The 15,867-nt window shown below is 47.7% G+C and overlaps 1 protein-coding gene across 28 annotated transcripts in view; it reads left to right on the forward strand.

Moving 5' to 3' along the window:
* The window catches only part of PPP1R12B (protein phosphatase 1 regulatory subunit 12B), a 205,930-nt gene that overhangs the window by 127,872 nt on the left and 62,191 nt on the right, over positions 1 to 15,867 (forward strand). For 3 of the 28 annotated variants that reach the window (XR_011434255.1, XM_023632648.2, XM_070255906.1), the window contains one exon: positions 14,613 to 15,206. The exons of 23 other annotated variants lie outside the window; for them this stretch is intronic. Coding sequence is in view for 4 of the 5 variants with exons in the window: in XM_023632648.2 (XP_023488416.1) it covers positions 14,613 to 14,645 (33 nt within the window). In the remaining variant the exon portion in view is untranslated. Of the gene's footprint in view, positions 1 to 10,256; positions 10,472 to 14,612; positions 15,207 to 15,867 lie in introns of those variants that run through there. 2 more of the 28 variants (XM_070255902.1, XM_070255903.1) reach the window with 2 other exon arrangements.

Below are 15,867 nucleotides of genomic sequence, written 5' to 3' on the forward strand. Positions count from 1 at the left end.
CCCGTTCCCTGTCCGTCTGTTTGGTTTTCGCTCAGCAGGCTACATGAGCCGACCTGCTAGGAGCGCCCCACCTCCTTGAGTGAAGGACGTTGTCTTGGGGGACAGCGTAAAAGCCTGCCCTGAGTGCTGAGATTCATGGGTCGAGGTCAGCATTCTTTTGCTGTCCTTGGTGGAGGTGGTGGTTGTGTCTTTCAGGAAGTAAGAATTCCACACTGTAATTAGGAGAGTGCTGCCCCGTCCCCAGAGTCCCTGTTGTCCTTGGTGGAGGTGGTGGTTGTGTCTCTCAGGAAGTGAGAATTCCACACTGTAATTAGGAGAGTGCTGCCCCGTCCCCAGAGTCCCTGTTGTCCTTGGTGGAGGTGGTGGTTGTGTCTTTCAGGAAGTGAGAATTCCACACTGTAATTAGGAGAGTGCTGCCCCGTCCCCAGAGTCCCTGTTGCTTTTAGGCAGATCAGATGGCCCTCAGTCTGGACAGTCACTAAAACATCACCCTCAAAGTTAGCAGTGTCGCTTTCCCGGCCCGGAATGGAACCAGTAGGTCTGGATCACTAATCGCCCCTCAGAATGCACTGGGAAGGGAGAGTTGTTAAGAAATTACTAATTCATGGATAATAAGATATCTGCCTGCGATACCTGGTAGCATGCTGGTGGAGAGAGAAGCTGGCGAAGTGTTCCAAAAGAGGTAAGCACTTCAGTGTAAGGTTTTCAACTAAATACAGGAGAGAACCATACTGAAATGTGCTGGCAAAGCTCGGTTTTGAACTAAGCTTTAACAGAAAATAAAACTTGCCTTGGGAGCCACTGAATGCATTTCTGCTTTTGTCCTGCCCTCTCTTTTATACCCTCCTTCTCAGTCATCTGTTGAACAAGCACTTTCCGTGCCTGTGGTGGTCAGGCTGTTTTCTCGGTGCTGGAATGCACCAGTGAACACAAGCCCTGCTCTCATGGAGCCAACACTCGCGTGGAGGAGTGGACGGTGGATAGAGGGGGTGTGAGGGAAATCATGTGTGAAAAGGCAATGAATGCCATGGGAAGACTGCGTCGAGTAGGGTAGGGAGGTCAGAAATGCCAGTGTGGGTGGGAGGTCAACACTATGAGTAGGGCCGTCAGGTTGGCCTTGCTGAGAAAGCGTCACCTGAGCCCAGTCTGAAAGGAAGCGGGGTGGGAAGCCGTGAGTCTGTGTGGGGTAGAGCGTTACGGGCAGGGGACAGCCCCTCTGGAGACTGAGGCAGGTGTGTGCCTGACGGGCTGGAAGACAGGTGAGAAGACCCATGTGGCGGAGCAGAATGGGCAGAGGCCCTGGCGGCAGGGGCTGGTAAGCCATTGCAAGGGCTCCAGCTGTGATCTGAAGGAGCGGGCATCCGTTGTGCAGTTGAGCAGAGGGTGACGTGTGACACATACACCGCAAAGTGTTACTCTGCTCACTCTCCTGAGAGGTGGGAGCCAGGCCAGCAGGTAGGGCTGTTACAGCAGTCTAGGGGAAACAGAGGTGTTTGGACAGGCTGAGAGTGGGGCATAAAGATGCTGAGAGTTTTCCTATTCTGGATTTATTCTGAAGTTGGAGCTAGAAGATTGGCTGTCGGATTGGATACAGGGTGAAGAGAATAGGAGGGAGGTCGGTCAAGGTTAACACCAAAGCTTTAGGCTAAGGCAGCTGAAAGGATGGAGTTTTCATTAGCTGAGATGGAGAAGATTGGGAGGACTAGATCTGGTTGGGGAAGAGTGGGTGTTCAGTTTCGGTTTTGTAAGTGTTAAATTTGGTTTTAGAAGCGTTAAGAAACGTCTAGGAAAGAGTCAGGGGTAGGAATCCGGTGCTCAGGCGAGAGGTCCAGGCCAGACGTGTAAACGTGCCGGTTGTATGTAAACTGCGAGATGGGGTGAGATCCCAGGAGGACGAGCGTCGACACAGAAGAGGCCTGAAGAGAGAGCCTGGGTGCCGCGGAGTCCAGGGGAGGAGGCAGCGGAGCGCCGAGGGCCGCACTTGGCCCTGAGGATGTGCAGGTTCCCCTCTCTCCAAAATGAAGTCAGGCAGACGGGGCAGCTCACGCCACGCTGGGCAGGTTTGCTGCTGCTGTTTTACCGTTTTTTCTCAACTCGTGTAGGGAGGTCACCACGCTGTCCACTCGGCCTGCATGTAAAACAGCCCTGCCGTGGTGTAGGGGCCGGGATCCCTGAGCACCCTCGGGCGTCTCCGGAGCAGAAGTCACAGCCTCCTGGCAGGCCCTGTCTGCAGGCCTCTCAAGTCCGGGAATGTCCTAAGACTGTGTTTGCTAGTCAGAGGAATTCTGTTGGTGAACTGTCCCCCTGCACCATCCACTCACTGTCCGCGTGTGACTCGTTCACCTCTCTGCACATGATCCCTTCACCTCTTTGCACATGATCCGTTTGCCATCTGAGTGCACGACCTGTTCCTGTCTCTGCACATGATCCATTCACCATGCGTTCAGGCGACCCATTCGCCTCTCTGCACATGATCCGTTCACCGTCTGCGCGCACAACCCATTCGCATCTCTGCACGTGATCCGTTCACCGTCTACGCGCACGACCTATTCACATCTCTGCACGTGATCCATTCACAGTCTCTGCGCGTGATCTTTTAAGTTGACTCAACTTGTGGCCCCTTTACTTTGCCTGGTTTCCTCAGCTTTATTACGTCTTTGAATAACTAGCACTTCTGTTTCACGTAAGAAGAGGCCACCTTTGAAAAACTTTTTCTAAATGCCGTTGTATACTGAACTCATTTAGCTCTGTGATGGCTAGAATGGCAATTACAGAGTTTGAATTTTAGAACTGAAAGAGACTTTAAAGACCATCTAGTTCAACTTCTCATTTAAAGATAACAATTGAGACCCAGAGACGTTAAGCAGCTTCCCAGGATCACACAGCTGTGTTCTCAGTCCATGACTGCTGCCCACCTTCAGGTGAATGTTTATGTCTGTTGTGGATCTTATGTGATGTGCCGTGGTAACAAGCAATATAGCATAGCAGTTACGAGTGCAGAAGCGAGACCTGAGCTCCTTGGGGAAACCCTGACTGAGCTCCTTAATTATTTTGGATGAGTTGCTTAAGAGGACGTGCTTCAGTTTCCTCATCTGTAGAATGGGGATAATAATAGTATGTACTTCTCAGAGTCGTGGAATGAAAGTGAGTGACACATTTAGATGGTTAGGGGTGATGGAGATCCATACGAATTATTTACCAAGCCCACAGGTTCCTGAATCTGGATGAGGGGAAGCCTTCTGGAATACTTGACTTTAGAATCGTGGGATTTTGAGGTTATTTATTAATTTATCCATAAAGAATGGATTGTTTGGCAAGTCAGAGGAGTAGTGCAGGCTCCTCCATAACTCCAGCGTGTGTCTGTGTTCCGAAAACATACCTGATGAATTTTGAGAAATTAATTGTAAGGAGCGGGTCGAGAGGGAAGGAGAAGAGCTGCATGGTCGTGTTTGCTTGGCCCCTTTGAGCGCCTGACCAAGTCCTGCCGACTTCTGTCACTCGAGCAGGCTCTCCTCCCTAGGCCTAAATTGCCCTCCCCTCTGTTTCTCTGCCAGGGTTCCCACAGGTCTGTGTCACAGATCTTTATTTCCCCCTCTCTCAGTGAGTGAAGAATAGCCCTTCTTCCTATTTGCTCTAATTTTTCACGGCTTTGCTTCTTGCTATTTGCTGGACCTTTTCCCCTTTCAAGCAGTACTTCTTATCTTGTTACTTAACCTCGTGAAGCCCCTTCATCTGCTGGAGGGCACCCAGTGACTTTCTGTCCAGTCTCCACTGCTGGGCAGTCTCTCTGCCGTTCTCCTTTTAGGTAAAATCCTGCAACCGTTTTCTTCGCCGTCTCTCTGGGGCCTGATTGCCTAATATGGTAAGGTATGTCCCAGACAGGACTACACTGTTACGATAGGACAACGGTTTGACTCCGTTTAGAGACACGGTAGGTGAGCTATCAGATCGCGTTAATTATTTATACAGGAAACCAGTATTTTTCACAGTATACCGCATAACAACCATAATCTTTTGTTTTTTTTTTTTAAAGCAAGCCTCTCTTCCTTTTAACAGAGAGGAAGGATAAAAAAATACAGATTTTCCTCCTCAGCCTCTTTAGCCAGATAAGAAAAAAATAAGGAAAGGGTAGTTACTTGTCCCCAGAATGAGAGAGTTTTGAGAAGTCTGAGAAAGTTGATAATATAATGCTCATAAGGATATAAAAAATGAGAACAGATTTAATAAGCAGTGGCTGTTCTAAACGGTCCTGTTGTCGCCAGCCTCTGGGAGTTGGCAGGCATTGTGCATGTAGGGAAGCCAGCTGTCCCGGATGTACGGTTGATGACAGTGGGCAGTCCCGGGAGGGAGATGGGGACTGGGAGATGGCAGCCGACCGGCCTGTGGGGCAGCTGCCTTCTCTCCAGTGTGCACGGAGGAGTCCTTTCTGGTGGGAACCCTTCCGTGTCGGCCTGGGAGGGTCTTTCCCGCCACTGTACGTGAGCTCTTATTTTGTGACTCTTGCTTCTTAAAATACTGCAGATATGGTGATTTTCTATATATGGGTCACTTGTCCCCTGCTCTGGCCCAAGCTGTGTAAACCATCTTGAGAACAGTGTCTTTTGGCATCTTCCTTTTAAGGACTCTATTAATTTTAGGTCGTGCTGTTGCCTAGGAAATCCCAGTAATCAAAGCTCACATGTATTCCTTTGAGACTCTGTAAATTTTGGACCCACTGTCCCATTATGTCAGTGGATTCTGCTTTAGTCAGAAATCTTTTTTAAGATGGAATAAATTGACCCTCGAGGTATCTGGGCTTTGCTCAGACGTCCTGTCCAGAGATGTGAAAGGTTGTCAACCACTAAGGATGGGACAGTGAGCCTCTTGACCTTGCCTTTCCTTCTGGTTTCTTCCTTCTGCCTCCAGCTGTCTTCAAGGTCTTAGTCTGTGTTAGCAACCTGTGACCTTCTGTCTCTCTGTTGGAAGGACACTGATGAGCTTGAGACTCTGCTGGAACTTTCATAGTTTTTATGATTATAGAGGTAATACATTTCATTATAGAAAACATGGAAGTGTAGAAAAGTGTAAAGCAGTGGTTCTCAAAAGCTGCAGGAGTATTTTAGAGGAGGCTGTAAACATTCATAGGGGTTCTTTCAGGAGTCTCTGGTGGGGGCTGTTCTCCATGCGTTTAGTGCACGGGGCCAGAGATGTTCCATATCCTGATCTCTGCATGTAACCAACAGTTGTCCTACAGCTTCTTGACTTTGGACTGGCTCCCTGGACGGACAGAGATGAAATCATCTATTACCTGAGTTCAAAACCGAACTTGATTTTACGTACAAACTCACGTTTTTTGGCAGAGGGAGGTTCTGAAAGTTCAACCACTATGTAAGTTGGGGAAAAACCGCACTTAGTTGTACTCAGCGCTGATGGCGGTGCCACTTGTAAACGACATCATTTTACACACTTCTGATCTGCATTTGACTTCTGCCTTCCTGACGATGCTGTGTTGGGTCCAAGCCTCTCACTGCTTGGTGCCTTCTCGTATTATTAGCCCAAGAATTTGCACATTGAAATACATATTTCGTTATAAATTATTTTCCTTTTGTTTCTTCTTCGTATCTTATTGTTGATTTTTTATTGTTTTAGCTCAGTTTTATATCTATGAATTTCATTTCAGTATATAAATTTTGGGAGGGGGTGTTAGAAAATAGTTGTAATAAAAGAGGATTCTTTCTGCTGTAAAGAACAAGAAAGAATTGTTCAAAGTCATACCACTCAAAAGAGATTACTGTTTAACATTCTGGTGAATTTCCTGATGGAATTTTTCCTAAGTTGGTTGTTTATTTTAAACATATTCAGGACCAACTAAGGGCATTCTTGAAAAAAGGATCATTTTCAACCTAAGTATTCCTCAGACCCCATCATTACCATGATGACAATTTCCTAACATTGTCTTCAAAGCACTGGGGTTCCACTCTTTTATCAAAGTACTCAGTCCTGTGATGGCTTTGATCACAGAGAGCCTCCAGGAGTAATTGTTCCCCTCCCGCTGGAGTCTGAGGGTTACCTCGGTTACAGAAGTACTCATTTCTTCTGTTGATAGCATGGCTGGGCAGCTTTAACCATGGCTTAGGCTGGGCTCCTGTCAGAGTTCTAACCCCGTGATTGAGGTGAAAAGCTTAGTGTGGGATTTGCAGCTCTTTTTCAGCAAATGGAGTGTTTATAGATTTGCCTCAGCAGGAATGTTGAGCTCGAGCCACTAAAAGATGTTGCCTTTCAGTGTGACCATTAGGTCAGACCCGAGAGGTAGGATAGTTGGGGTGAAAAGAAGAATATCTACCATCTACCAGTCTTAATTTTCTCCATACCATTCTCAGTTTTCAGTCAAGCAAGTTCAAGACTCAGACAGCAGCCATGTAGTGACATGAATTTCTTTCATAAAAAACCATAATATTGGGGCCGGCCTGGTGGCGCAGCAGTTAAGTGCACACATTCTGCTTCAGTGGCCCGGGATTCACTGGTTTGGGTCCCGGGTGCGGACATATGTTAGCTCAGGGCCAGGCTTCCTCAGCAAAAAGGGGATGATTGGCAGATGTTAGCTCAGGGCTAATCTTCCTCAAAAAAAAAACAAACATGACATTATGTCCAAATACGACCCTTTAAGGTACATAAAGATTCACATAGGTGTGCCTTAACACACTGTGTGCTTTTAAAAATACTTGACTTTTTTTATGCTTTAGAAGTGTTTTGTTTTCTTTGCGTTTGCTTTTTTGAACTCTTACACCTTAAATTATGGCAGTGTTGTTGACTGCTGAGAAGGAAGGAGGGATATTTTAAAAACCCATTGCTAAATTAATAGCTCAAACTAAAATACTTAGTATAGTCTTGGAGCTTATAGTTCTGGTTATGTTTCTGAATTTTTTTTCAGGTGATAGAAGCATTTTAAGAGGAAAATAACATGTTGGGATACTATATAACCAAATAAAACATTTTTTGCTTTTAGATGGTGTTTTCCTTAGGCATTGGGGGACTTTCAAAAGCGACATACCAAATTGGTGAGTCATGGGGCTATGGTGGCTGAATGCCAAGCTCCCCATTTCTCCAGGTGCCTAGTGTAGCCGCCTCCTGGATGTTCTGCGAGTCCACACTCTTCCTTTCTGAGCCCCATGGGAGGGCAGATGTTTGTGCCTCTTCCCCAGCGTCCGTGCTCAGGGAGGGCCAGTGGCAGCAGGGCCAACCTGACCTTCATTGGTGGCACATAATGCTCTAAGTCAGGGCTCAGCCACATTTTTATGTACGGAGCCTGATTATAAATATTTCCTGCTTTGCAGGCCACATGGTCTGTTGCAACTACTCAGCTCTGCTGTTGTAGCAGGAAAGCAGCCACAGACAGCGTGTCAATAAGTGGGAGTGGCTGTGTTCCAATAAAACTTTATTTACAGAAGCAGGCTGGTGGGCTGAATTTGGCCTATGGGCCAGGCCACGGTTTGTCAGCCTTTGCTCTAGGTTACTGATTCAGCAAGTGTGTGCTGATGTCATCATGACCCGATGTCAGTTTTCTCTCATCCAAGCACTTCTCTGGCAATTCAGCATTTTCCCAGTTCCTCTGATTCTTTAGTATCATCGACACTTTGTGGGGCAAGGGACGTCATCTGTTAGGGGGATACGTGTTGTTTGTCCTCACTTGGAAAAGTATTGATGAGTTGTGGTCCTGCTGCTGGAAACAAGCTGTGAAGCTTCCTGAATGAAGGAGTGAAGGGGGAGAGTTTCTTCCATGTCCATTTAAACTCCATTTTAAATAGAGTTTCTCTGTCCAGCTTCAGTTCATTACCTTTTGAGGAGATGGTTGGTTCTCCCATTATACCCCTATCTGCTTTTCTCATCTGATCCTATCCCTTCTTACCTCCCAAAGACCTGTCTCGAGGTTAGTTAAAATTACAGTTTGGGGATATATAATCACTTGACACTTGAGAAATTCTGCTTTTTGTAGACTATGACGGTAAGTAAGTTTGCCTTTTAGGCTCACAGGTTCTTGGAAGGGTGCCTGTCAGAAGATTGTTAATTGCTGTCGTTCGCTTTAATTGCTGGTTGTCATTTGAATCCCTTAGTCAGGAGTAGATTGTAGAATTTATTAGTCTTTTCTGCCTTGTTAACTATCAGTCTGCAGAACATATGCAGGAAGAACTTAGGAGTTTGTGGAGGGGGCGACAGATCTTCAAAGCTTTGACCCTGGGCTTATTTGAAATGGTAGTTAAGAGGAGTGGACTTTTGGAAAGAGAAGCTAAAATTCTGATTCTTCAACAACTTTAAGGAAAAAGGTGATGAAAACTGACAGTAACATGTCACAGTAAAGACTCAAGTCAGGTCTGGGAATTGATCCTGGGTTGGCACAGTTAATATTGTGCCAAGTAAGCAAGGCAGATACTTTCTGTGGCATAAACGTGTACCTGATGTATGACATGTCGTCTGAGAAGTCTTAGGTAACTGCTGACCTGTAGTGCTCAGGAATAAAACTAATGAGATATTGTTTGGACAATTTATAAATTATTTCTGGAGTGCTTGACTTGGAGCTAAGGGCAGCAACAAGCTGAGCCATTCTCAATGATAGTTACCTCGTAGGTAAAGCCTCTATAGAAGTCTTCCTCAAAGTTGTCGATAGGAATCATGGGGCTCATTTGTTTGTAATACGGATTTTCAGGCCCCTCTCTCGAGATTCTGAATTAGGAGGGGATTGTGGTGGTGGAGGGTGGAAAGCCTGGGATCTGTGTTATAGAAGTCGCCAGGTGATTCTTAACAGGCAAGTTTGACAGACACTGTTCCTAGAGGTATAATGTAGAGGGGTGGCTCATGTCCCAGGAGGGCACCGCTCGAGAGGAGGATTAACTGTGGCCCACTGTGGGAGCCTAGCGCCACCCTCTACACCTCCCTCCTCCAGAAATGCATGTCTAACCCAGAGCTCCAAATCCTCAGAGGGCCCCTGGGACAGTCCAGCCCCATTCGGGATGTCTTTTCTTGCATAGCAGCATGCATTTGTTCAATCAGCAAAAACTTATTGATTACTCACTATATGTCAAGTGTTCTGCATTAGGAATACAGAAAAGTATAAGGTAGACAACGTTCCTGCCCCTCACGGTGCTCGCATCTTCATGAGGCAGGCGGGATTCCTATCAGACCTCCAAGTTGAGATAGTGAATTGAATGTAAGAATCTGGTGTTCATGGAGACAAATATATTTAAGAGTCATTGCCGTAGAGATGGTACTTAGAGACAGAGGACTGGGTGAGACCTCTCAAGAGAAGAGCATAACTAAGGAAGACGAAAGAGCCGGTGACTACGCCCCCGGTTACTCCAGGGCCAGGCCTGGACAAGAACAGGAGTGTTGCTTCCATGTAGCAGGAGAACGTGTTTGGGTAAGTCAGTGGATCTCATGCTGGGAAAGTGAAGTAGTTCTGATCTTGCTTTCTGTGATACACGCTCTCACACTTATTGTCCCTAGAGAGCAGTTAGAGACTGGGTCCAGATGGAAGATGGTGAACTAGGTTTCTGGTGGTGGGTATGGACTGAGTGGGAGAAATCTGAGAACTGAAAGCTCAGCAGGAGTTGATACTTACTGGAATGGAGGGTGAGCACAGGAGGAGTCTAGGAAGGTTGAGGAGATGCGTGGACGGGTACAGACAGTATTGGCTTTGGAGGCAGAAGACCTGGGTTCAGAGCTGGTCCTTCTCCTGTTAGCTGGATGGTCTTGGAGAATAATTTAACCCCTCTGAGCTTTGAAAGTGCTTTAACAACTGTAAAGTGAGATGATTGTCCCTGTCTTGTAGGATTGATGTAAGGAACAGCAGTGATGATGTATTTCACTGTAAATAGCACCTAGCTTTACTGACTTTTTAATAAATGAAAGCTACTAGTGTAAAGGTACTTCATGAGCCCTTCTCTTCCCGTCTTTGAGCTTTCACCCATGGTACCTATTCCCCAGAGCGCTCTTCCCCTCCCCGCTCCCTTTTTCAGCACACATTTGTGTTTTAGGTTAGGCCTCTCCTCCTCTAAGAAACCTTCCTTTGACCTCTCCTCAGACCAGACTAGGTTCTTCTCAGCGTCTTGAATTAATCTTTAACACAGTGATAATCATTAATATGTTGCATTTGCCAGTCAAACTAAAATTTTTCAAGGTCTGTTTCTCATTCATTATTTTACCCCCGGGATCTAGCAGAATACTTGGTATTTAGGTATGTTTTCTCTGAAAATTTGAGCGATTAATGACATTGATGTTTCCAGTTTTGATGGCTGCAGGGATAATATGCTGTTCCTGAGACTGAGATCAAGAGGAGGAACGCGTTTGGGGATGGAGATCGTGATTTTGTTGTTGGATGTGCTGAGTCTGAGGTCCCTCTCAGACGTGTGAAAGTAAACAACCCTCATGAGCCTGAAGCATGGGGAAGGTCCGGGGCTGGAGACAGAGCTGTGGAGGCATCCACCTGCTGGCACCAGTGGTAAGCGAAAGGATGCTGTTTTCCAAGGATTGCTTGTAGAGCAGTCGATCTCAACTCCTTTCTTCCCAGTATTTGGGGGATATGATGCCCTCACACGAGTAACTGTGGTTCAGTATCAGTGATTCTGAAGCAGGGCAGGCAAAAGGAGCACATTGTCCTATCAGAGAAGCCTGATCGGAGGGAGGCCTCTCCGAATGTGGGGTGCTAAGGAGGGCCCTGCTGTGAAGAAGGAAGAGGAGACGGTTTAGTGCAGAGGCCGGGATGCACTGGTGCTTATGGACAGTGAAGGAGGAGGGGTGCTGTGGGAGGAGATCAGAGGGGAGGTGCTCAGAGAAGAAGGAACAGAGCTGGGGAAGAAGAGTATTCCACCAAGCGGGAGTGACGAGTTTTAGGGACTCTAGGTGACAGAAACTGAACATCATACAGCTCAAGTAACGGCTGTGTCACTGGGAAACCTGCGCATTGACCTGGCCTGGCTCGGGCATGGCCGAGTCCAGGAGGCTAAAGCCGCCCTCAGAGCTCTGCCTTCTTCTGTGTGTAGACACAGAGGAGAGATTCCTTCTCTGTCCTGGTGCCCACGTGTCTGAGGGACCTCGCTTGGGTCAGCTGAACTTCCCTGACCCATTTTCTGTAGACAGAGATGGACGGGCAGTGAAGCCTAGTGGTTGAGAGCCTGCCCCCTGGAACCGAGTCATCTGAGTGCACATCCCTGCTCTGCCACTGACCATGGAACCCTGGGTGAATTGCATGCTCCTCCTGCGCCTGTTTCTTCAGCTCTGACGTGGGAGGAGCAGTAGCACCTCCCACACAGGTCATTTCTGTAAATGGGATAATACACACGAAGCTGACAGAACAGTCTCTGGCACAGGGAACGTGCTCAGGGAGTGTTCCCCACCGTGGTGATGACGGTGACAGTGATGGTGGTCGTGGGGTGGCAATAATGCTGCCATAGCCCCAGCTCTGCCTGATGCAGGGGAGGGTAGGAGAGGGTCAGCTACATGGAATAGGTTCCCCACGGGAGGCAGGGGTTCTCTTACCCAAAGAAGAGAAAGGGGGCAAGTGCTGGACAGAGACCGTAGCCCCCGCGGTCCTCTGCAGTCACGTCCAGCTGGTTCCATCACCCACACCGGCTTTGAGAACTCCTGTGTGTCCCATAGGTTTGGCGCTAAGGAGATGTTGCTGACTTGTGAGAGCAGGTGGTGAGCGGGGATGGGGCACTGACGCAGTGGTGGCTTCTCCTTGTGACTCGGCATGTGGTGATTTTGATGCATTTTCTGGGGGTTAAGAGCATCTGGTGAGTAGCCACTTGCTTTGTGGGCAAAGCTCCAAGATATTTGGCTGTTAAAAAAAAAAAAAATGCTCTTGGTAAAGGCTTGGAGAGTTCAGACAGATGGAATCGTCCTGTCGTTTGGCGGGTTGGTGACTGTGGTTCCGTGCTTCGCTCTGGCTGCTTCCCTGAACGATCCCGTTCCACGTTTCTGCTCTCCTTGTTGAGAACAGATGGTTAGTCAGTGTTCTTGCATGCTCCTGCAAGGACGTTCTGAAGGAAGGAAAAGCAAATGCACCTCTGGCTCAGATGAGCGTTTTCCACATGTTAGTTACTGGGTGCACTTGTGAGATGGGGTGTCAGTCACCATCAGGTCTCGTTGCTGGAGATGCTGTCTGGACCTGGCTCCTTTCCTCTGACCGTGTTTCTGCCTTTTTGTGTTCACCTTGCTTGTTTACAGAACTCATTGGAGAGAGAGCCTAATTGAGGATTGAGAAAGTTCTGCTCAGCTGCCCCAAGACTGCTTTTAGTAAAGAAGTTCTTATAGAATACAGTTGTGGAAAACAGCCCTAACAGGTTTTAGGTTAATCTAGAATGGCTTCCTAAAGAAAAACTTTAGAAGAAGAATATGGGTACCTTTTCCTCCGAGCTCTCCCCTCCTCAGTTACATTATCACCCCAGAAAAATATCACAAATAAAACGAAACTATTATAACATAAGCGTCAGGAGAAAGTGAGGAACTGAGTCCTGCTTCCACCTGCAGCATTAATGAGAGCATGTCACAGTGCTGCAGATCGCTCTGACCGGATGCTCCTAGCTGTGAATTTTGGTTAGTTCCTTAAAGAAAGTTTATTCCAGAATTTACTTCCTAAATGTTTTTTTACTGCAACCTACAAGTGAGCTTCAAGAAATAAATTTGATTTAGGTAGTAACGATTATTAGAAAACTACTTCAAAACAGACTGCTTAACAAACAGAAGGGGAAGTATGTAACCTCACTAGCGTTCAAAACTATAAATTAGAATTATAATGAGGTAGGATTTTTTGTTTCACCAAGCAGAATAGGCACAGATTTTGAAATGAGGATGCCCAGTTTATTGAGAGTACAGTGAAATGGGCCTTTTCGGCTTTTACTGTTGGGAATGCAAACGAGCGCTTCCTTTTGGAACACACACGCCGAACTATCAAAGCCCCAGATTGATTCAGAATTTCCACTTATGGAAATCTGTCTCTAGGAAACTCTCCTAAGAATGAAAAAGAAAAGACAGCCTCTGTTGAGAGCGTTTCCTCACAGGGTGTATTATGTCTGTGTGGCTCTGTGCACGTTTATTCATTCAGTCGACGCTTGAGTGTGCGTTATGCGGAAGGCTGTCTGTTGGGTACTGTTGCACAGAGCAGACATTTGGCTGTTTACAGTAGTGGGAAAAGTGGAAACAACCTAAATGCCCAGTGCTCTGGCAGTAGTCCGCACTGAGTCATCCATGCCGTGGAGCGCTGAGTCGGGCTTTGCTTTACCACACGCGGACTGTGGCCGCTTAGCCGTGTGTCCTTGGAGTAGCCTGCAATAGGAGCAGCCGTTTACAAACGAGTTACAAACGTAGTGTTGTGACCTGGACAATTAGACAGCGTGTTACCGAAGGAACGGATCCACAGTTCAGTGTGTGATGTGAGTGCAGCTCTAGAGCGAGAGGCTCCCAGCCTGGGGGTGTCACGGTGAGACCAATAAGACGGGCTGTTTCCTACTTCTCTTTACTTTCTGAATTTTCTTTAATGAGCCCCTGTTCGTTGTCTAATTTTTTTTCTGAAATACTTTGACCACACAAACTTAGGAAGAGTGAAGGCTTGCGTGCAAGTGAAGACTGCTCATCGGCCCTTGTCAGAGGGCTGGGTCGCTCTCTTCTGACAGGCTGCCTCTCTCTGAAGTGCTGGATAGTGGATAGAAGCCTGCGGGGCCCACCCCACACGGTCTGTGTCCGCACACGGCAGTTAGACGCAGTGCCCTGTGCCGCACACGCAGCACTGGGTGGCGAGGGTGTGAGTGTCTTTCAGACGTTAGACGACGTCTGCAGGGTGTGATCTGGCGGCTCTTGGGACTGTGGCTGGCGGTGCACCAGCTCTCAGTCCTGTACACCTGTGAGGTCAGAGCAGCACGTGAAACGCAGCAGTTCACACGCATTCACTGTGACTCCTGGTCAAAGCTCTCGGAAGCTCTGAGGTTTCTTCTGGAGTTTTCCTGCCACCTTAACCCAACTTTTAAACTCTTCATCCCCTCTCCCTTGTTTTCAGTAGAGCTCCCACTTTGCTCTTTCCTTCCTTGTCCTCTTCCCTGCATCTCGGTTCACAGGAAGCTCTCAGTGGGCCGACGTGAGGGTGGCCGGCCCGCCTCATGCCCTGTGGCTGTGCAGCGTGCGGCTTAGTTCGGCTCCATCTGCACTTGATCCCGTCAGCTTTGGGTTTATTTCTGTTACCCTCTCAACCGTCAGTGACAGACATGTTTGTAGAAAAGACATTTTTGTGTCTGGGCCTTGTGTGAGGACTTCTGCTTTGGTCTGAGTTAGTTAGCTTTTTTCTACATAAAGCTCAGAGTGTGTCCACGCCCACCGAGAAACTGCCTCCGGCTACCCGGCACCAGTAGCCTTTCCTCTGCAGAGTCGTGCTCAGACTGAACCGGGCATTTGGGGTGTGACTTCCAGTTTTTGAAGACTGATTTCAGGAATGCATGGTTTTCTTCTTTACCTGGCAAGTTATTTACTCAGCAGACTGAAGAATGGAGGATGCAGCATACTTACAGAGTACCAAACTGTTGAGGTCACAGAAAACTATTTCTGGCAGATACTTTTAGAAGCTATTCCAGCCCAACTCCCTTATTTTACAGATTAAAAACCTGGGACCCAAAAAGGGGGCGTAGCTTAACGTAAGCCGGACAGCGACCTCGTGGCAGAGAGTGCAGCAGAGCAGTTCTGAGTTCCCAGACCGGCCTCCCTCCTGCATGCCACTGGCCACCTCCCCAGAGCAGGAGCGCGGCTGGCGCGGATCCAGGACCACTGGCTACCCTGGCTCCTCCAATGCTGTGGAAGACACCTCTTCTTTTGTCCTCTGGGTCCGTCTACAGAAAGCAGTGGTAGAGTCTGTGCACGGGCTTACAGCAGAGTCTGCTCCAACCCAAGTTTCTTAACCTTTCTAAAGTCATCTTCCGGGGCTGGCCTGGTGGCGCAGCGGTTAAGTGCACACGTTCTGCTTCGGTGGCCCGGGGTTCACCAGTTCGGATCCCAGGTGTGGACATGGCACCGCTTGTCACGCCATGCTGTGGCAGGCGTCCCACATATAAAGTAGAGGAAGATGGGCACGGATGTTAGCTCAGGGCCAGTCTTCCTCAGCAAAAAGAGGAGGATTGGCAGCAGATGTTGGCTCAGGGCTAATCTTCCTCAAAAATAAAATAAAGTAAATAAATAAAGTCATCGTCCCTCCATTTCTGGTGTTCCAGTATATCTGTTACTTATTTCAATACAGACAACTTCGGAATAATGGGAATATTCCTCCACTACAGTTGATTTTAAGTTTGAACTTTGGGTATATTTGTGAATGTTTACAGACTGATGAGGTTAGGAGAATTAAACTGCTGTTATTTCAAAAGCAAAAACCATTGTAAGACTCCCAGGTCAGGACGGCAGGGTGAGTAAACTGAATCCTATCCCCCCCATTCCAAAAGGAATGGGAAATATTTTTTTAAAATTTTAAAAATACATCAGCATACTTAAAAACAAGAAAGTCTCTTTGGCCAATAATGGAGAGAAAAGCCACTGTGGTGGGGGAGCTATAAATGGATCTAGGCAACTGGGATCAGGATTTTTGAAGGATCCTGCCTATGCAGAGCGGGAATCCAGGAACCAGGAACACTGTGCTCTCTGCAGACGGGGGCTAGGGTAGTTCAGCTCCTCCTTGAGGTGTCCCAGAAACAGGCTGCTTGCCCCCGACCAGAAAAGAGGAAGGGCAGGCAGAAGCAGGCAGGCACAGAGAAGTGCTCAAGATAGAACCCAGACCCAAACCACTTCTGGGCAAGCACTCCGGAACTGGGCTACCTAGGAGAGAAGAGAACCCAGAGCTGTGGACTAGGGTCTGATTCTAGGCCG

This window comes from Equus caballus, chromosome 30 (genome assembly GCF_041296265.1).
Source record: "Equus caballus isolate H_3958 breed thoroughbred chromosome 30, TB-T2T, whole genome shotgun sequence".
Lineage (NCBI taxonomy): Eukaryota > Metazoa > Chordata > Mammalia > Perissodactyla > Equidae > Equus > Equus caballus.